The sequence below is a fragment of the Argiope bruennichi genome, chromosome 9 (assembly GCF_947563725.1).
Source record: "Argiope bruennichi chromosome 9, qqArgBrue1.1, whole genome shotgun sequence".
NCBI classification, from domain to species: Eukaryota; Metazoa; Arthropoda; class Arachnida; order Araneae; family Araneidae; genus Argiope; species Argiope bruennichi.
The window spans coordinates 34,064,871-34,087,144 of NC_079159.1; the positions used below are offsets into that span (position 1 = coordinate 34,064,871).

General features: G+C 29.0%; 1 protein-coding gene across 1 annotated transcript; it reads right to left on the reverse strand.

Moving 5' to 3' along the window:
• Window positions 1-3,889: 3,889 nt before the first annotated feature.
• LOC129985145 (uncharacterized) lies at window positions 3,890-18,961 on the reverse strand. The gene is made up of 2 exons (XM_056095067.1): window positions 18,047-18,961; window positions 3,890-5,182 (listed from the first exon to the last, which is right to left on the reverse strand). Exons 1-2 carry the CDS (start codon window positions 18,734-18,736, stop codon window positions 4,511-4,513), a joined length of 1,362 nt encoding a protein of 453 aa, XP_055951042.1. The 5' UTR covers window positions 18,737-18,961; the 3' UTR covers window positions 3,890-4,510.
• Window positions 18,962-22,274: the final 3,313 nt, after the last annotated feature.

Here is a 22,274-nt window from a genome sequence, read left to right on the forward strand (position 1 = left end):
TTTCGTTCCTTCACTCGGAGCGTGAGAAAATGCTGAAGTGAGCAGTTTTAAAGAGCGCGTGTAGAATTCATTCAATAAAAAGTAGGAATTGGATCAGGAAATAAGAGACCGTTTTAGAATGAAGTTAACATGGGTTAAATTAAGATAGAAATTAGGAAATTAATTAGAATTTAAATTATATTTAAAAATATAATTACATGAAAACGATAATTCAAAAAGTTTTGAACAATATGGATGAAATTAGACATGTGACCTTGATATCAAATTTGTAAATTTTTATAAAATTTTAAATTCCTTTCACAAAAAATTAGTCTGCCTGAGTGCAAGTAAGCATGACAGCTAGAAAACGCAAAAATTTTTCTGGATAAAATTTAGCATATAGTTTTTAAATTTAAAGTGTATATGCATATGAAATTTATACGTCGTCCGTCTGTCGGTTTGCGCATTCGGATGCCTATAAACATGATGAGTTAAAAACGCAACTTAGATAAATGAATTTTGGTACATGATATTATCCCAAAAAATAAATATTTTTTTATCTGTGTCAAATTTTGGTGTCAATCAGTCGCCAAAAAGGCATCTAAAACGGATACTCGGCATTCCCCGTTATACTGCCGAGCATAAAACGCGCATGCAAGAGAAACATCAGTAGTGTTTTAAAACTTGAACACATGTTTATGGTTCAAGATTACCAAGTAAAAAATGATACTTTTATTAGGGTGAGAAAGAAAATTTCGGAGAAAGCACTCAAAATAGGAAGCTATCTAAAACAAGCCATCTGTCAAAATTACAGAAACGAAAAATGTTAAAACTTTAAATCTTGTTAATAAATATTCCAAAAATGGAATGCAATGGCATTTGAAAATAATGTAGCATTTTTTTAAACACAAACCAGTTTGTAATACAATAAACTTTTGAGTAGTTTTATTACAAAGTGATCTTGGATTTTGAGGATTGGTTTAACGCAACAAAATATTCATAATACTTACTGAACATTTTGATACAGCGAAATAATCAAGGAAATAATCAATATCATGCAAACGTTTCACAGTTCTATAATAAAACTAGCCGCCTATGACGAGCAGATCACTGATAATTTCGATTGCGTTAACCCTTTAAAGGGCCATTTTTTTCTAGTCATATTATGTTAAAATATTTTTAGACTTGAAATTAGAATAAGAAAAGGGATTCATTTAGCTTATTAGATAAATTTAATTTGATTAATTAATTAATTTGGTTAATTAATTATTAAGTAACAAATCAAGACACATCATTTTGTCTGAGATAAAGAATTGAAGCATCTAAGTTTCGGACTTACTAAAAAAATTTGTCAGAACTTATGTCAACCTATATAATTTCATACAAAGATTGATAAATTTGGTGGGAAGCATACTTCCCACGGCCCTAGAAAGGGTTAATGAAATCGCTTACGCAAAACTTAACATTCATAATTCTCTCAGAAATATTGTTATGTATGAAATTGTGACAAAAGCAGTATTGGTTAAATAAACTTACAATTGTTCTGTTCATTACACATATGAATTATTCTAATAGAGTCGATTCTCCTAACATTATAATGCTAGTAAAAATGTAACTGTAGGGATAGTCTATTTTTTAGATTTCGCAGTCGGACTTTAATTGCACTTTCTGATTGCTCATGGAAACTATACAGATATTAAACATGTACTTCCTTCTTTAATATTCAACAACGGATGAAAACTGTTTGAATTTCAAGGCAACAATGTAATCTGTGGTTAAAAAATTAGACAAAAAATATTTTAAATATTGTCAAAATTTAGAAAAATTTGCATGATTATTAAATTGGTATATTTAAAGCGATGTACTTTTTTGTAATTTAAGATGGTGTAAAAAATATTTTCTATGTTGTAATATTTTAGGAGCTATATCAGAAAAACATTAAAATGTCGCTTAACTTGAAATTAAACTTGCCAACAAATCGTTCCGAGGTGCACATTCCCACTCCCTAATTTAGAATTGTGCCGAATTTGGTGCCATTAGATCTAAGGATCTGTCATACGAAGTGCCAGCTTAGAAACATTATCCTTTATTATTGGTAAAGATGAACAGAAATCCATATGGTTATTCATGCTTTAAAAGATCATTTATTTCGTTTTTCACTTTCTCGTATACGTAGTATAGGGAAAGTATTGTAATCGCCAAAAATCGCCAAAAATTCGAGATTTTGACGAATCTCCATGTTTTAGATCTCCCTGAGCTGAAAAACTCATTTTCAGAAAATGTCCGTCTGTTTGCATGTGGCAAAGATAACTGAAAAACACACTGGGCTAAACGGTTGAAATCCGGTATATGGTCTTTCCACCAAATATGCAGATTTCTATTAAAATTTGAGTAAAATCTGTTTACAAGTCCGTCTATCCGTCAGTTCTAATATAAGTTAACATGGGAATTACAAAACGAAGAGATCTAGATCGATAAAATTCAGTACACAGGTTTTACATCTATATTGAAGACACCTTTCATATTTTGCGCCAAATCGAACTACGGACTGACTGTCTGCAATTTCAGAAACATGCAAACGTGATAACTCAAAAATGCAGTGACTTAAATATATCAAATTTGGTATGAATTTTGTGATTACAAGTGCAGTTTTGTGTCAAATATTTGTTTCAATCTGCTGAGAAAAACGTGTCTAAAATACATATTCTGTTTTTGGATACTATTAACAGTATGCCAGAGATTAATCGCCAAATGACTCGCCAAGGATGAAAGGAAAGATTCCGTAACATTTCTAAATGTTCGCCAAAAGTTAATATTTCGTAACTATTGTACGCCAGTGCCATGTAAGGCATTCTCTGGCATTACATGTTTGTTAGAAAGTATACGAGAAAGCTTTGGGGGGGGGACCATTCCCACTTGTTGTCTTTTATTATAATTATCAATGCAAAAAAGTTATTTTTTTTTTATGAAAAATACATAAAGGAGTTTCAATAAACAGCTGACCTTCTTACATCTGACTAAAAGATTTAAAGAGCAGAGTATTAGAATCAACTCTATGTAAGCAATAATTATGAACCTAAACTTAAACTCTGATAAGAATAACCAAGTTCAAGAGTTTCACTTGATAATAATGAGACTTGATAATAATCCCCGAAGCTGATAAATAACAAAATAAAAATAGTCAAGAATATAACCAGACAAGCAACGGAATTTTGGAATAATGCCCCACTGATAAAGGCAAAAAAGGATTCGGTAAAATATAAAACCACTACATCCTATGCTGAATAATAGGAAGAAAAAAAATCCGAGTTATCCTTTTACTTCAAAAAAAAAAAAAAAGAAGAAGAAATTACATCTTGAATCAATTTTCTTTCAGTTAACCCTTTCTAAGGCCGTGGGAAGTATGCTTCCCACCAAATTTATCAAGCTTTGTATGAAATGATGTAGGTTGGCATAAGTTCTGACAATTTTTTTTAGAAAGACAGAAACTTAGATGCTTCAGTTCTTTATCTCACACAGAATGATGCGTCTTGGTTTGTCATTTAATTATTAATTAACAAAATTAATTAATCAAATTAAATTTATCTAATAAGCTAAATAAATCCCTTTTCTTATTCTAATTTCAAGCCTAAAATATTTTAACATCATATGACTGGAATAAAATGGCCCTTTAAAGGGTTAAACTATAATTTCTATATTAAATAGGATATTTTGATACATGAAAATATATAGAAAATCCAGACCAAAAAAGTTACATATTATCTTTTCAAGCAGCCAATGAAATGGCGATTAATAAGAAAAAACAATACGAAATATTACATGAAAAACAATTTATTGTCGATTTCAAATTTTAATGCAGGTAGGAATATCAAGATTTAAAACATCACAGTTAAAAGTTCAAGATTAAAATAATGCATATTATTTATATAAAACCTAATATAAAATGCATATTAATAAGCAATCTTTTACTAAGTAATTCATTTCTTTAGTCTAAATGTTTCAAAAAAGAATAGAAAAATATATATTCTTAATATTAGTAGCAAAAACTTCAATATATATATTAATTTCAAGCAGAGGATGGATACTTTTATTGCCCCACTCGATAACAAAAAAGTGGATATTCAATTAACAACAACAAATGGGTTAAAAAAAAACTGTCTTTAATTTTTAAAAATAGATTTAATTATATTTGTGTTCATGTTAAAATAATTTTTAATAATCAAGACTGACATGTCATAATAACTTTAAAAATTCTTCGTTCATCTTTCCTATTTTCACAGCTACATGTCATTACGTCTTGGGAAGTCATGCTTTCATTTAAAATCAAAGTTTGTTTGTTTTTTTTAACTTTAACATGTCATTTATATTAATTCATTCTTTATTATATTGAGTATTTAAATTTAATTTTCGATATTACATGCAATTATATACTTCAGATGCTTAACAATTAAAGCGTCAATTCATGAAATTTGAATAATTACTGGCATACAGTTATCAGCTGCCTTCAATTTTTGATGTATTCAATTATACATTACTTATTTGAACGAAGAGAAGAAAAATAAGCACTTTTTTTAATTAAAGCATATTGCCTTTTCTGAACTAAATAACGTTCCAGAGAGTCTTCATTTGTTTCACTAACTTCATCATCATTATCATTTTCAGCTGATTGAACTTCGGTCGACAACTGTTTCTGAAGTGTGTGCACTCGTTTTTCCTGACGAATAAATTCCCCAAACATGTTACTTCTTTTTCCTTCTTCCTTTCGAACTAATTTCTTGATGCCCTTTGTATTCCAACCCGCTGCTGCTTTTTCTTTCGTAAGCACATTTTTCCATTTCGTAAGATCATTGGTACTCAAATAGTCCTGTTTGGGGTTGTATTTCTCTGCGTTATTCTGGAAAATACTCTGCATATTCTCCTTGTGTTTTGCATCTGTCTCTGGTGAAGCCCTCACCCACACACTAACAAATTTATTAAAAACAACATTGCTTCGCAGGTGCTTGTCGAGGCCAAAATGTTTCTGATACAAATTTCGTAAATGCCTGACTGCTTCGAAGTCAAGAGTGTGGCAGTCGCATAATTCCACATGAATTAAATGGAAATTGTCCAAATGAGCGCATTCAAAGTATATTTTTACTTGACTTGTTACAGTGTGGTCGAGAATGAAGAGCATCGCTTGTGTTTGTGACTCGTCACAGATCATCTGAAAAATAAAGAAACTATTTATCATTAAAAAATATTTAAAATATAAAGTTTACATCCGCACTTAGCGAAATTAAATTATATGAAGAGAGCAATAAAAGCATGGTTAATAAACTTTGAAGTTTCTTATTCCTTTTATCTAGGAATCCTGAAGAATAGAATTAACTCAGAACACTCATTTTACATGAAACAAAATGAAATTTCGTATTCCTTTTATTTAAGAATCCTGAAGAGTAGAATTAATTCAGGATGTTCATTTGTCATGAAACGGAATCAATATCAACAGAATGAAGTTTCACATTCTTTTTATCTAGAAATCCTGAAGATTCCTTTTACATGAAATCAAATCAGTGGAATGAGATTTCACATTCCTTTTATCTAAGAATCCTGAAGAGCATAAGTAACTCAAGATAGTAAATTTACATGAAATGGAATCAATATCGTTGAATGGACCAAGCAACAAAGAAAGTCCAATCATCAAGAGTAAATAGTGTTTAGGTTGTTGGAAGAACATGCAATAGGGTAGGTATATCATGAAAAATTATATATTGAAACTCAAATTCCAATTGAATAAAAAGAATTTGTCACTACGATCACACATTTGTCAAAAATTTTCAACTTGAAAAATCGTGCAATGACTGGCAGCGGCGATCTTTGTCACTGATTTCCTTAGAGAGAATTTATTATGAAGTTGTGTATGTTTATTTCTCTCAAAAATGGATGAGACCAAGCTACCCTTGATGACATATTTAGAGAGCAAAGGCTTTTATATGAAAAAAAAATTTTTTTTAAATGGCAAAATCGGACCAATGATAGTGACTCGGTTCAAAGGTTTTCCTTATGATTTTTAATATATAGATTTATATCGAAATATGTTTTCAAAAATGAATCAAACCACTGTTTGTTAGTCTCATTTTGTAAATATTATTTCTTCCCTTCAAAATTAGTCCCTTTTCTTAGAAAAGTTTTTTTTTTTTTCCATCATACCATTTTTTTATTAAAATTATATACAAAGAGTTCCGCTTTAATCATGACTGAACAGCTAATTTCTAAAATACTAGTGACTTACTCTTAAATGAGGAAATGCTCTAAATGACGTAAATAACAATAGTTTAAAAATAATTTCTATAAATGTACTTCTGAAAAATTACGATGTTTATATTTCATACCGACCTTCGATTCTATGAATCATATTAAGTAAAATATTCTTGACACTCAAACTTCGAAATCAAAAAATGTTCAAATCTGACCTAATAATAAGCTTTGAAAATGCTTAATTTAGGACAATCAACAATTTCATTATTTTAGGCTAATCAGCCTTGAGAAAACACCGGCGCTGATTGGCGTCTCTTTTTTCGAGTTGTCATTAAAATTTCATGCATTTATAAAATAGTGATATTCAAATTTTCAAAACTCAATCAATTTTAATCGCCAAAAAAAAAAAAAAAAAAAAAAAGAAGAAAAAAAGGTACTTCACTTTATCGTATATATAGCATAGAGAAAGTATAGTAATCGTCAAAAAATTCGAATTCGAGATTTTGACGAATTTCCATGTTTTAGACTTTCCTGAGTTCGGAAAGCACATTTTTAGAAAATGCCTGTCTGTCTGTGAAAAAGATAACTCAAAAACGTTTTGAGCTAAAAGGATGAAATTTGGTATGCGATCTATACACCAAATATTTAGATTTCTATCAAATTTTGCGTAAAATCCGTTCAGAGGAAATCTTCTATCTTGCTGTCCGAATGTAATTTAAAAAGATAACTACAAAACGAAGAGATCTAGATAGATAAGATTCGATACAAAGCTTTAATATCTATACTGTAGATACCTGTCAAATTTTGAACCAAATCCAAAGAGAGGTTGACCGTCTGCCGGCCTGTACTTCCAGAAACATACAAAAACGATAACACAAAAAAAAAAACAATGAATTCATTATATTAAATTTGGGATGGGATTTTCTAACTAGATGTGTATTTTTTTTTGTCAAATTTTGGTTTTAATCGGTTGGGAAAATCGTATTTAAATCCCAAATACTATTTTTGGATGTTATTAGGCGCATGCAAGGATTAATAGACAAATAACTCGCCAAAGTTGACACGATAAATTCAATAAACATCCTAAATTAACGCCAAAGGTTAATATTTCGTAAACTGTTGTACGCCAATGCCATGCAAGGCGTTCTCTAGTATAACACATTTATTAGAGTATGCGAGAAAGTTTTGAAGAGACAACTCTCAATGGTTTTATATTTAAAATGCTAATGTCTGACGAGTAATTTATAAAATATGACTCGTAGGAACAAAGGCCTGTATAAAAATGTCAAAATTCGTAATTCATCACAATATTTATCGACTCCTATTGTATAAAATATATATTATTCGCTTCATTTAGACCATTTTTCATATCAGATGCATCTGCTGTTATAAACAATTTAGAAATTAGCTGAAGGAAACTTGATTAGAATAGATATCCTGTCTATATAATCTTGTTCATCTTAAATAATACTTGATTATTTAACTTATTATAAAGATATTTTATAAGAAAAATAAATGAAAGAAAACTTCTTGCATTTATTTTTCTAGAAAATACCTCATTTCATGTTTATTGCACCTGAACAAACAAGTGCTGAAAATTGTGACTTTGTAGGTTTAATTTCTAAAGAGAATTAACTCAATTATTTGTTTTTAATGTGAGCATATATTAACACATTAATTAAAGCTAACATTAATAATAAATACACACATTAATAAAAACTAATTTTATTATCTCGTACGTAAGCTTCTTGTACAGGTTAATTTTTTAAATTCTTCGCCTTTGACAAGAATATTTTTTCACAAGAGATATTTAAACTCCAATAATCGTATACATATGACTTCAGGCCCATAGATACGTGAAATTGTTATCATCAAAGCCGTGTTATTTTATCTTACATTTGTTCTGCTCTTTATGTGCATGAATCTTCTAAGGCCAGTCGCATAATATTATAGTATGATTAAAAACGTAAAAGTTCGAATCATGTATGTATCTTATAATTCCGCGGATTGTAACTTCTATTTTATTCTGGTAAACTATTATATTTTCTATTCTTTTAAAGCAGAATCTTTACTTATCTTTCGACAATGGTTAGTAATCACACAGTTAAATATTTAATGAAACACTGAAAACGATTTAAATTCCAAGGCTATAATCTATTGATTGAAATAAGACAACAAATAGTTTTAAAATCTGTCAAAATTCAGGAAAAAGTTTTAAGCTTTTTAAAAATTAAAATCATTAAAAATACATTTTTTTTTTTTTTTTTGAATTTTTAAAACTGAATACAATTTATTTTTGTTCTGCAATGTTTTCGGAAGTTATTCGCGGGAAAACGCCAATATTCACTATGAATATCCCAATTACACCAATCTTCTAATGTTGAATATCCCAATTAGTCCATATTGGAAATTGGCTCAATTACTCCTGAAAATTTTATTAAAAATTAAAATCATTAAAAATTTTTTTTTGTTTTAATTTTTAAAACTGAATACAATTTATTTTTGTTCTGCAATATTTTCAAAAGTTATTCGCGGGAAAACTCCAATATTCATTATGAATATCCCAATTACACCAATCTTCTAATGTTGAATATCCCCAAAAGTCCATATTTGAAATTGCCTCAATTACTCCAATGTACTGTATTTCTGGTCCCTCTTTAGAATTTCCTCTACAATAAATGTGCCTAAATATTATCTGAACACCCCTCGCTCCTTTTTTTTTTTTTTTAATCAACTGTTAAACGAAACGGCGCATATATATTAGAGTCACTACTAAAAAACTTTAAGATCTAATACAAGTATTTCTGAAAATTCCTTATGGAATATTTATTAGGTTCTGCATTCACTCCTGTTTAACTTAAATATATACAATGCCTATCTACAATCTTTGGATTTGTCAAAATCATCTCTGAATGATCATGAACAACTAAAGGAAAATAATAGCTGACATAATGAGATTTTTAAATGCTGTCAATGGCAAACCTCCAGTGTTTTGCCTCAAAATTTAACTTTATTTGGTGCGTTTTGCTTCTGGGTATTCTCTAACTGTTGAAAATTTGTATTGGGGATTTTGAAAGAGTCTGTACATACATACATTATGACACATTTTGAATACACTTACAAGCACACAGAGAATAAAATAGGCAATTCTTAAAAATTATATTATTAATGAACTTGTTAAATGTAAGAGAACATTTTAGAGAGTCTGATAAAATACTTTTGTACTATAAATCCAATAGCTTTTTTTTTTATATAATCTCAATAAATAATGATAAAAAAAAATCAACATTAAATGCTTCTAATTTCTAAAAATGTTTTATTACACAATTGATAAGTTTTGGGAGCATGGATAATCTTATATAAGTGCTTAACCTACTTACATTTGCTTAAGAATTTAAACCTTAATTAGAAATCAAAAACTGAACATTTTATGTTTGGAAAGGCATGATCTTTTTTAAATACAAGTTGCATGGATATTCTACAAAAATTAAAATTTGATTAAGTAAATAGTAATTGGCAATACAGTACAATAGTAAAAAAATACAATAATAAAAAATTGTACTATAATATAATAGTAAAAAAAAATACAAGAAAATTTTATCATAATATTTTAAGTAAACTTATAATGTATTTACTATTCATTTAATTCTAATAAAATATATTTCTTTATCATTGAATTGTAAAAGGTATTTACACTTGAGGAAATTATCAATAGTTACTTTTTACATTTGCTATCCAATTAATAATGAGACTATCAAGATGTAGCTCAGAGCTTTTTTATTATTATTATTAATCTGAGCTCATTTAGAAACTATCCAATAATTTACAGTTTGACCCAAACCTAAATCAGTTCCCATCTTATCTTTAATTGATATCCTAACCATGTACTTAGAAAGGAATAAAATATCATTATGAGCATGCAACATGTCATAATCAAAATAAAGTAACCTGTAATGAATTAAAGCTAAGAAGAGATTTATAACAAAAGACAATGTTTTACAAATTCCCAATCAAAGTATACAGTTTGATTACGGTTAGAATAATGTCATATTAAAAATATTAATAATACAATAAATATTAATAAAATTAAATTAATAATAAAAAAATAAATGTAGAAAGAAATATATGCATATTGGTTTTCACTACAGACTGTTGGATCTAGAGCTAATAAATATTAGTTCAGATATATTTTGAATGGTAAAAATTTGGCAGAATTAATATTTTTAAAGTTTTAAACAGAATTTTAAATTAAAAATAAGGGAAATTATACATGATTGTTAAAATTTAATAGCACTACAAATATTTTACACCATTTTAAACTTTTAAAAAATTATATCTTTAATGTTACCAACTTATAGCTATGGGTTTTTATTGCCAATTTAAATAATTTTCAAAAATATCTTTAAACTGACTTAACAATATATTCCACTATTTGTAAATAAATTTAAATTATTTCCATTGCAGCAAATATTTTATCCTGTATTTTTCTTTCACTATTGATAAAGAAGCTATGAGGATACGTTTATTTTTCCAGTGATATTTTTGCTGCATTTCTGATTAAGGTTTTCTCCACAAGTACGATGAAAAATTTATATACATAGTTTTGAAGTACATTAATTTTTAATTAGTTTGAGTGTAAAAGTTTCCATGTTAGTCGAAATTTTATCAAATTTCCTATTTAGAGGAAAATTTTATACAAGAAGATAGAAGATTAGTTAAATGCACAGCATAATAAACAAAACAGGTTTTTTTTTTCAAAAAAGTATGTATTACAAACTTATCAAAATTTGTTTATGTAAAATAACATGTTTCCAGATATATGACAATTAAAAAAAACTTTTTGGTAAAATCATGGCATTATCCATAGAGATTTAATTGGAATTAAGTATTATTCTCAGAGATTAAGTATTATTCTCAGCAATTAAGTATTATTCTCAGAAATTAAGTATTATTAAGTATTATTCTCAGCAAACCAGCTGATTACCAAAAGCATCTAATATTATTTAGGTTTAGGATTGCATATTTTTATCAACAACTATAAGAAAATGATACTAACTAAAGCAATCATCAGTATTTGTTTGAATAACCAAATTTAGAAAGAAATTGCAATAAATTTCAACTTTGTATTAAATGATAAAATATTAATAAATTGCATCTGTGAATAAATAAATTAAAAATTATGATAAGCTTTATTCTTATGATTAAATTATAAGATTCGAGATAAGGAAATGTTCTTTTAATTAAAATACATGCAATTCTACCATGATCAAGATTTATTTTAATATTGCATAAAAACATTATAAAATAAAAAGTTTGAAATTTAAAACAAAAATGATTTAAATTACCAATACAAAATTTCCTACTTATATATACATACTGATTATAAAATGAGAATAAAATTGGATGACAATTTCTCCTGCTATTAAATATGCATTAATTGAGGAAGTTTTTTTTCTTTCCAGGAAAACTGTTGACATTTTCAACAACAATTTAACAACAAAATATTATCCCTGAATATTACTTTATATAAACAAATCTGTTCCGACCTGTCACTGTGCTGCCCTCTTGCGGCAAATGGAAAAACACTTCAGTGTATCGTGTAGCGTTAGCGAGTGTGTGTGCGGTAGCAAGGCTGCGCCTGCTAACCGATGATGGCCAGAATAAAGGAAAAAGAGTCCAAAATTATTCTTGTGTTGTGATTTTTTAATAATGTGAGAGCTATCGACATAAATTTAGTGCATGTGTAATCATATGGTCCGTCTCGGAGGAGTGGAAATAGCGATCAGCAATGGATTACGTTTTTTTTTGTGTGTGAAAATATGCGAAGTGGATTAGCGTAGGCTTAGGAAACGAAAGTTGTTGCTTGAGTGGTGTTTTCTGTTTCTGTTCTCTGTGTTTTCGCGTATTCTCTCGTCCCAATTCTCAAGGATAATTATTATTGGGTAAGTGTTCAATTACTTAAATTTTCATTATGTCTTTGTCTAGTTTGAAGAAAGACGAATTAAAGAGTTTGTGTACGGAATTAAATATTAAATTTGCATCTTCCGCTAAAGTTGTAGATTTGATAAGTATAATTGAGAATAGTGACATTTATAAGCAAAGAATTGAGGTTGTGAAAAATTTAATTAAAGAGATTTCAGACGAAAGAAGTAAAAATTCGGATCAAGCCGAAAACGAAAGGCGTTCATTAGAACAAAAATTGGAGATTGAAAGGCTTTCGCTTTTGCGTGTAGAGAAAGAAATAGAGCTTTTAAAACTCAAATCCTCATCGTGTGAGCTTAACGATAATGAACAGAGTTTTAGTTTAGAGAATTTAATTAAGAGTATCAAAGTTTTGACGATTCCTGTTCCCAAAAATGCTGAATGTTTTAATCTCTTTTTCAATTCGCTTGAAAAAGCTTTCAAAACAAAAGCAGTTAGTGATAAATTTAAAGCGGAAATTCTATTAAATCTTTTAGGGGATAGAATTGGCAATTTAATGGTTTATATCAAAGAAGAAGAGTTGAGTGACTATGAAAAAATTAAATCTATTGTCTTAAAACAATTTCAACCAACTTATCAAGAATGTCTAAAACAATTTAAAAGTGCAGTAAAATTGCCAACAGAAAACTATGTGCAATTTGCTTCAAGAGTTAGATCTGTTTTTGAGTATTACATTCAACTTCGTAATGTGAATGATTTTTCTAAATTGTGTGAGTTAATGGTTTCTGATCAGATTTTTAGCACTCTTCCTCAAGATTTAAAAAGTTATATCAGTATTAAACAAGGAGAATCTGTTTTTAATGTGCAGGAATTAAGTAGAGAATGTGATTTATTTGTGGCTTCTAAAACCGAAACCAAAACTGAGTGCGTTTCGTTTTCCCGCGCATTCGTTACGAATAGAAATGAGCAAAGGAATTTCGGTAAAGGAAATTTTGAGAATCGTAATAGAAATGTTTCTAAAGTGTTCTTATCGAATACTAATTCTAAATGCGTTATGTGCCAGAACAACCACTCAATATTTAAATGTCAGGAATTTCAAAAACTTTCTGTTAGTGATAGAGTTGCATTTGTGAAATCCCAAAACTTATGTTTTAAATGCCTCTCACCAATATGCAATGTGAAAAAGTGTTCTGCAAGAAATTGCTTTTGTAATAAACCTCATAATAGGTTACTTCATTATCCCAGAGAGTTTGATCATTTCAGTGGGAGTGGTAAAAACGAAACTAGTACCATACTTAATAAAGGGGAAAGTTCAACTTTAAACCCGGAAGTTAATTCCTTTTATCCAACTTCTTGCGCAACTAATGAAAATGTGCAATCGACATTTTCAGCTACGAGTACGGTTGAAAATAAACAAATGAGAACTGTATTGTTAAGCACGGCTAAATTTTATATTCGAGATAAATTTGGGAATCTGCAATGTGTTAGAGGGTTACTGGATGTAGGAAGTCAGTCCGATATTATGACTTCGGAGTGTGCAAACAGATTAGGGTTAAAACAAGAAAAAATAAATGTAACAATTTCATGTTTAAATAATTCCTCAATGACTGTTACCAAATTTATTAAAGCTGAAATTTCAAATGCTGATAAGAGCTTTAAGCAAAATTTTGAGTTTCTTGTTGTAGATAAAATCACTGAGTTAACCCCAGTTAAATATTTAAGTGTTAAAGAACAAATTCCTTCTAATATTAATTTGGCTGATAATTTTATGAGTCCCCAAAAAGTTGATTGTCTCCTAGGTGCTAAATCGTTCTATCATTTGTTGAGGCCAGAAAAGATCTACTCATCAAATGCAGAGTTGTTTTTTCAAAATAGTGTTTTTGGATTTTTGGCTTGCGGTAGTGTAATGGAATTTGATTCCCCAAAAATTCATTGTGGGTTAATTATTGATGAAGATTTAAACAATACCATGAAAAAATCCTGGGAACTAGAAACTGTTGAGTTAGAGACCCCTAAATCCCATGGAGCAAAAATCGCTGAGGAACATTTTGTTAAAACTCATTATAGAGAGCCTAGTGGAAAATATGTAGTCACAATCCCACTTAAAGAGGAACCTAGTTGTTTAGGCGAGTCTAAAAGTATAGCATTAAAAAGATTAAATTCACTTTGGAGTAAACTATCTCGTGATAAAACTTATTTAAAATTGTATGAAGAATTTATTAATGAGTATGAAAGGTTGGGACATATGAGAGACGTGACGCATGAGACAGAACCAGAAACAGTGTATTACATGCCCCATCATGGAGTATATAGACCAGAGAAAATGACCACTAAGCTTCGTGTAGTATTTAATGCCTCTAGTGCAACCACGAATGGAACATCATTCAATAGCTTACAATTTAATGGGGGAATTGTGCAGGAGGACTTAATTTCAATTATGATGCGATTCCGCAAACATCCATATGCATTTATTGCGGACATTGAAAACATGTATAGGATGATTTACATTCATCCCAGTCAGCGAAACCTACAAAGAATACTTTGGAAGGACAGTGAGTGTGGTCCAGTGAAAACGTGTGAACTGTCGACAATTACTTACGGTACTACTAGTGCCCCATTTTTAGCTACTCGAACGCTAATTCAAATTGCAAGGGATGAGGGACACAATTTTCCCCTTGCAGCACCCGTTGTTGAGAAAGATTTTTATGTGGACGATGTGCTATCTGGTGCTAAGACTTTACCCGTATGCATAGAGATGCAACAGCAGCTCACTTCCATGTTAAAACGAGCTGGCATGAACTTGCATAAATGGCGAGGCAATCATCCTCAGTTGTCTACCACTTCTGGATGCAACTACGACTTTGCAGACTGTGATAACAAAACTTTAGGTGTCACGTGGGACCATACTAATGACTGTTTTCGTTTTAAGGTGTCCATAACTTCAACGGATGTTCATACTAAACGAACAGTTCTATCCACAATAGCCAAGTTGTTTGACCCTCTGGGCCTCCTTGGTCCTGTGATTTCACTAGCGAAAATCTTTCTACAAAAATTGTGGCTTCTGAATCTTCAATGGGATGATCAGCTTCCTCCTGAAAATCATAGTGAATGGGAGAAGTTTTCAACCGAGTTACAGTGCATTAACAACATCAAGGTGAGCAGATGTATTCTTCCATTTTCCGACGTCGAAGCTATAGAGCTTCATGGTTTCAGCGACGCTTCTGAAGCTGCCTTTGGAGCTGTTGTGTACTGCAAATCCCAAACACCTGCTGGTGAGGTTGTTGTCAAGATGGTGGCCAGTAAATCCAGAGTGGCTCCACTGAAGAAGCTCACGATCCCGAGATTGGAGCTCTGCGCTGCTGTGCTGCTGGTGAAATTGATGCAGCATATCCAGTCGGCTCTTCGACTGAAAGTGTCCAATATCTATTACTGGAGCGATAGTATGATTGTGCTGTCATGGATTAAAAAAGAGACGTCCCAGTTAAAAACCTTCGTGGCAAACCGTGTAGCCACACTTCAAGACCTTTCGTGTCAGGAGCAGTGGAGACATGTTTCATCAGGTGATAATCCAGCTGATCTTATCAGTCGTGGTGTAAATCCGTCCAAAATGCTCAAGAGTAACTTGTGGTGGGAAGGCCCTGCCTTTCTAAAAGACAGTGAGTATCCGTGCAGAGAAATCTCTGACTCTGTGATAAAGGACGATGTAGACTGTGAACTCAAAAAAGTTGACTGTGAAAGTGTTTTAGTTACTACATTGAACAATTCATGTGTTACTGATATTCTTAATTGTAGTAATAGTTATACTAAAATATTGCATGTAATAAGTTATGTTTTCAGATTTCTCCACAACTTGAGGAGTCCAACTGAAAGGAGACTGGGTCCCTTGAAAACAGAGGAAATTAGGAAGGCTGAAACCTTCATAATAAAGGAAATCCAGAGTAGAGAATTTTCAGAAGAGTTAAGGTGTTTAAATAAAAATAAACCTGTTCTTGGCAAAAGTATGTCATCGGATGAAAGATTTAATATCATTATGGATTGATGAAAATTGTGCAACTTTAGATTCTGTTACAGCAATTTTGTGAAATTTTTATATATCAACTGTTAAACTGCTTCATAGTATTGCATAAGAAATTGTGATTTAAATTAATGCAGCTATTTATATCAAACTCATGTGAAAATTGAATATGAGATTAATATCTGTTAGTAATATATAGAAAAATATATTTATTTTGTTATGCATATTACTTACTTTATTAAATATTTTCTATTCTCTAGCTTTGTCCAAGTGGAAGGTAGAAAAAGATAATGTAAAAATCAATGAGTTAGTGCTTCTTAAAGATGAAAACCTACCCCCTCAAAAATGGGCATTAGGTAGAATAATTGAGTGTTATCTGGGTGAAGATAAAAGGGTCAGAGTTGTAAAAGTTAAAACTCAATCTGGAGTTTATAAAAGAGCCATTTCAAAAATTTGTATTTTACCTATTGATGTGTAATCTTATATTAGTGTTCTTTATTGTGTGATTAATGTTATTACCTTGTAATGTGTAGTGTTTAAAATCTGAATTTGTGTGTTTTTATTCAGCATTGTGCATTGAATTATGATATTCCATAGTTTTTCCTTGTGTGTGTGTGTTGACAACATTATGTCAAGGCGGGCGGTATGTTCCGACCTGTCACTGTGCTGCCCTCTTGCGGCAAATGGAAAAACACTTCAGTGTATCGTGTAGCGTTAGCGAGTGTGTGTGCGGTAGCAAGGCTGCGCCTGCTAACCGATGATGGCCAGAATAAAGGAAAAAGAGTCCAAAATTATTCTTGTGTTGTGATTTTTTAATAATGTGAGAGCTATCGACATAAATTTAGTGCATGTGTAATCAAAATCTTTTTCTGGGCTGCTACATCTAAATTTAAATATTAAGTTACAGAAATGAAAATTTGTCATTTTATTTCAGTACAATGTGTACATTCTAATTTATTATAAAAAGAAGTAAAACAGTAAATATGATAAAAAATCTAATTATTGCACTCTAATTTCATTTCTTAGTTTAATAATACATCTGTCAATAATTTTTAGCAAGAAAAGAAGGAAATGTAAACATTAAAAGATCTAAAAAATTAATTTAGAACATTTAAAATATATTTATCATATTAAAAAATGTTTATAAAATAATATAAATTAATGAACTGACATTAATAATGCAAGTTTTCCTTCAAATAATACTAAAAATATTTCATATAAAGCAACAATTTAAAAAAGCTATTACCTTATTCTTTTTTTTTTAATTTTAAAAACTATAAATTTTCTTAACTATTCATATTAAAATTAATCATAAATAATTCATAATTATCCTTCATTCATAATAAATTATTCATAATTAAATCCTATTAAAATCATAAAAAATTGAGTTTTTATATATTTATTAAAAATTAACCTCAAAATAAAAATATATTCTCATATTAAAATAATTAATGTAGAAATTATTTTTAATACATTTTACTCTCATTCAAAATTAGACTTTTTAACTCATTGAAAAAGTAAAAAATAAATCCATCATCATGAAATTTCTTTATCTCTTTTGTTGAAAAATAGAAAAAAGAAGAAAATTAATATTAAATTATCTTTTTTTTATGTTTGACTTTACAAAAAAATCTTATCTGAAAGCATTTTTGAAAACTCATGAAAATATTATTTTATACAATTTGAGGGGGGGGGGGAAAGCTTAAGTGTGCTGAATCTCAAAAGGATTATAAATAAATCCTAAGGTAATTTTAAAAATTTTAAATTCTAACTTTATATAAATTTGATACAATTAGAAAGTAATATGGTCCACAAAAAAGAGAATTAATAAGAAGGATGCCTGATTAATAAAATATAAAATAGATGTTTTTTATAAAATTTGATAATACCTACCTCTACAATTTTCATCTTATGGGTCAATTTTGAAATGTATCTTACAAAAGTTATCACATCAGCTTCTTGAATGGCTGTTAACATTTCTGGTGTCCACCTTCCTTCATCTGCAAGATTACTCTGAATAAAATTTATCTTCCATGTGGCTTTTTCAAATTCTTCAAGACAACTTAAGAGTGTGATGCATGTATTCTTCCAATCTGTACAGGAATCTATAATTGTGACTCGAAAATCTAACTCGATGCCAATGTTTAAGGAAATAGATTTTAAAACTGTAATTACAGCAACAATATCTGAAACAGAATAGCCACCAAATGAACATATTTTCACTTGTTTTTTCATAATAAACCTTTTAACAATGTTTGGATTTTGTTTATAAATATCCCGAAAGTGAAATGCAATGGCACTTGAATACAATGTAGCATTTCGGAGTACATAAATAAATCTATAATACAACGTGCATTTCAGTAGTTTTATTATAGGATCATCTTTTTCTTCAACATCCGATTTCACATTGCAATACAAGTCGTAATATTTATCGAATATTCTCATATAGCGGAATAAATATGAAACATTTGCTTTGTTGTCAATATTTAACAGCCGTTTCAAAGCATTATAATAAAATGAACAGAAATCTATATCATTATTAGCGAGGCATTCTTCATTTAAAGGGTCATTAATTTCTTCCATTACTATACCGGTGCAGTAAGTTTTTAATTTTAATGCAATATAGAAAACCAAGATGCAATTCACTCACGTAAATATATTAATAACATTCTCAAATCCATTTTTATGAATGAAGTGGGGACACATTTTATATCGACGCCATGCAAAAATTTAACGAGAAAAATTCAACACAAGAAACATTAATAAGATTCCACGCGACAAAAAGGGAATTCCCCGGCAGAATCTCCTCCTTTCCCTCTCCTATATTGAATCGCCATGGATGAAAAATCAGGGAATATCATTGGTTATCTGTTTGCGTGACGTCATATGCGCTCTCGCATAACAAACAGAAGCCATACTAGCGTTATAGTGCGCAAAACGAAACTTAAATCTTACTACATGATCTGGGGGACCGGATAAAAAAAAAGAAATAGGGCATACAATTATCCAAGGCCTTGCACCTCCTGATGGCTTCAAGATCTTTAATTTTATTTTTTATGGCATTTTCAGAAAAATTTTATTTACTTCGGTTTGTAATTAAATGCGTTGAAATAAAATTAAGAGCAGCATTCATTTTGGAACTTTATTTTAACACTGATCTTACTAATTTATTGTTTTTATAAGTTTTTTTAAATGTTATATTGCTTTATAATTTTAACAAAATATGTTGTTTTATGATTTATAAATTATTTTATCCTATTTAATTACAAAACTATCTTTTTTTTAAAAAAAAAACTACTTTTTAAAAAAAATTTTTACAGACGAGATACTAAATCTAATTTTCTTAAAAGTGACCTGAAATAAATATTTTATTAATTTAATTTTACTATTTAAGATTGCTTATACAGAGATTAAATTAAAACTAATAAAAAATATCTGTAATTGCAGAGAGCAAAAAGGAATTCGAGACTTGCATTCCCTAAAGGCCTTTAAAGAGCCTATTCCGGCTCTTTATGTGATAATCGAATGTTCGAATCATTGTCGAATGCAGTCACTGCGATCCAAGGCATCGCACTCTTTGAGATTCCTCTTTTGATCATCTTATTCCTTTAATTCCGCTTTTCATTGCATTTTTAATTTAATCAACATGTAAAGAATTCATTTATTTTTTAAATGTTTTTAACTAAAATAATTTCGTGAGATTGTCAGTGCTTTTAATTATTTATTCCAAGCTGATGCTTTTCTTTGGGCGCTCAGTTGCTTCACCAAAATTTATGGTTGCTAAAAACTTTAATTAATTATTTTATGTTACATAGTCTAAATTACTTCATTAATTAAAAAATTGAATGCTAAAAGATTTTACTTTCTATTCGTGTTATTTATATTGTATATATTTAGTTGTAACAAGAAAGTTATTTGATAGAATATTAAGATAGAAAGTACTATAAGAGTCTCTAGCATTGAAATTTTGCTTCATAGAATGAGCAGAATATGTCTAATTTAAAATAATATCTCCTTATTCAATAAAAATTTCTTTGGCTGAACAAAAAACACAATATATTTTACGGTGAAAGAAGTTTTCAATATAAAAGAAGGATTACCTTACCTTGAAAACCTTACAAACCTTTCGTCAATATTGACTTCTGAAGTTTAACCTTATTTCAGACATGACACAAGCTTCGAAAATATTATTCCTTAACTTTCGAAATATTAGTTAATTTAGTATTTACTTTCGAAACTTAACATTAACTTTTGAAAATACTACTGAATGAAAATAAATTTTACATTTTGTTAAAATTCAAAAAGTTATCTATCTTTATTTAAATCTATCTATCTCCATATATCTATATATCTATCTATCTATCTTCTACATATATATATATATATATATATATATATATATATATATATATATATATATATATATATATATATATATATATATATATATATATATATATATATATATATATACAGTACACTCCCGATTATCCGCGGAATTGGGTGGCGCGGCCGCCGCGGATAACAAAAATCGCGGATAATCCGAAAAACGCTAAAAACGGGTATAGCAAAAGAGAAAAAAGTCATTCCAACTTTGAAAAATAGTTTTATGTATAATAAAACGTAAAATAAACAGCAGGAAATGTTTAACTAACACTTAATATTTTAGTATATCACTCAAAACTAACCTAAAATGCATTTTGTTAATGAAAACAGAAAAGTGCTTTGTACTTACGAAAGGTGTCAAGGATACACAGAAAAATGAATACATATGTACTGTTATAATACTGTAATGTATTATGTAATTACAAAAGCATAACTGTAAAACGACACCTTTTTGAAGAAATCAGTCATTTGCGTTTGCTTCTTGCTTTGGAAGCTTTTTCTCTTTGCTTGGAAGCAAAAAAAAAAAAAAAAACTCAGTTCGGCAGGCGCGGATAACCCGCCCGCGGATAATCGGGAGTCTACCGTATTTATATATATTTATATATAAATTAAATCCTAAATCTAAATCTAAATTAATTTCCTAATTTTTTTCTTAATTTAACAAATATTAACTTTAATTTAATTAACTTTTAACTTAATTTAACAAATATTAACTTTATACACCGGTGTTTTTAGTTTTATGTTTATTTGAGCAAAATTGCAAACATGGACGAGACATCAGACGGATCATCTGTCCGACTACTCTTTTGCTGATTTTGCACCTCATCCAGAGATTGCAGGTTTCCTTCCGTATTTGCTTGATCGAAAACGAAGCTAATTTGAATCCACTGTAAAAAATAGCTACAGAAAGTTCTGATTTGATCCCCTTTCTCCATCATTCATATTTTAAATCTTTTCCCATTATTATGAAAAGATATTATAAAATGACATGCAAATATTTATCGTCTGCTATTCAAATTTCCATATAAATAAAGAGTACCAAGACTAAAAATAACACAATTTATTTGTATCCAAACTTTAGGACAACAGAATATTCGTAAAAACTCTTATATTAAACTTAACTTCTAAAATATTAAATATTTCAAAGCGTACACACACAAAAATATATTTATAATATCACCAGAAAACATTTCAATAAAATAGGATTTCTTTATTAACATTTATTTCTACGAATGTTCAGTTCTTAAATTTAAGATTTATGTAAAGAATCTCCATTCAATTACTTTAAAAAATAGCTCTTCATCCAACCACAGAAAAATTCATTAAAAGAATTATCTTTCCGTTATGGAAAGCAAATGTATTTACATTCATTAAAAAGTATTTTTATAACAACGATTAATGTATCTTGAAAGCTTTCGAAATTTCTTAATTATATATTCAAAACATCATATTCGTGTTATTTATTTCAGTAATTCATTCTGACAAGTTTATTTTCAATGAAGAAATCTCTTAGTGTTTTATTTGGCTACAAAATTTATATAATTTTCATTCTATCTTATTAAAATAGAAAGAATACAAAGTTATTTAACGTTTATCCTTAAATGATTTTGATATTTTAGAATTAAAAATTTATTTTACATAATGAAATTAATAATTTATATTGATTTAGATATGTGGCTACGCTGGGGATGAATTTCTTGAAAAAGGTCCGAAAAGTTATATTTTTAAATATTTT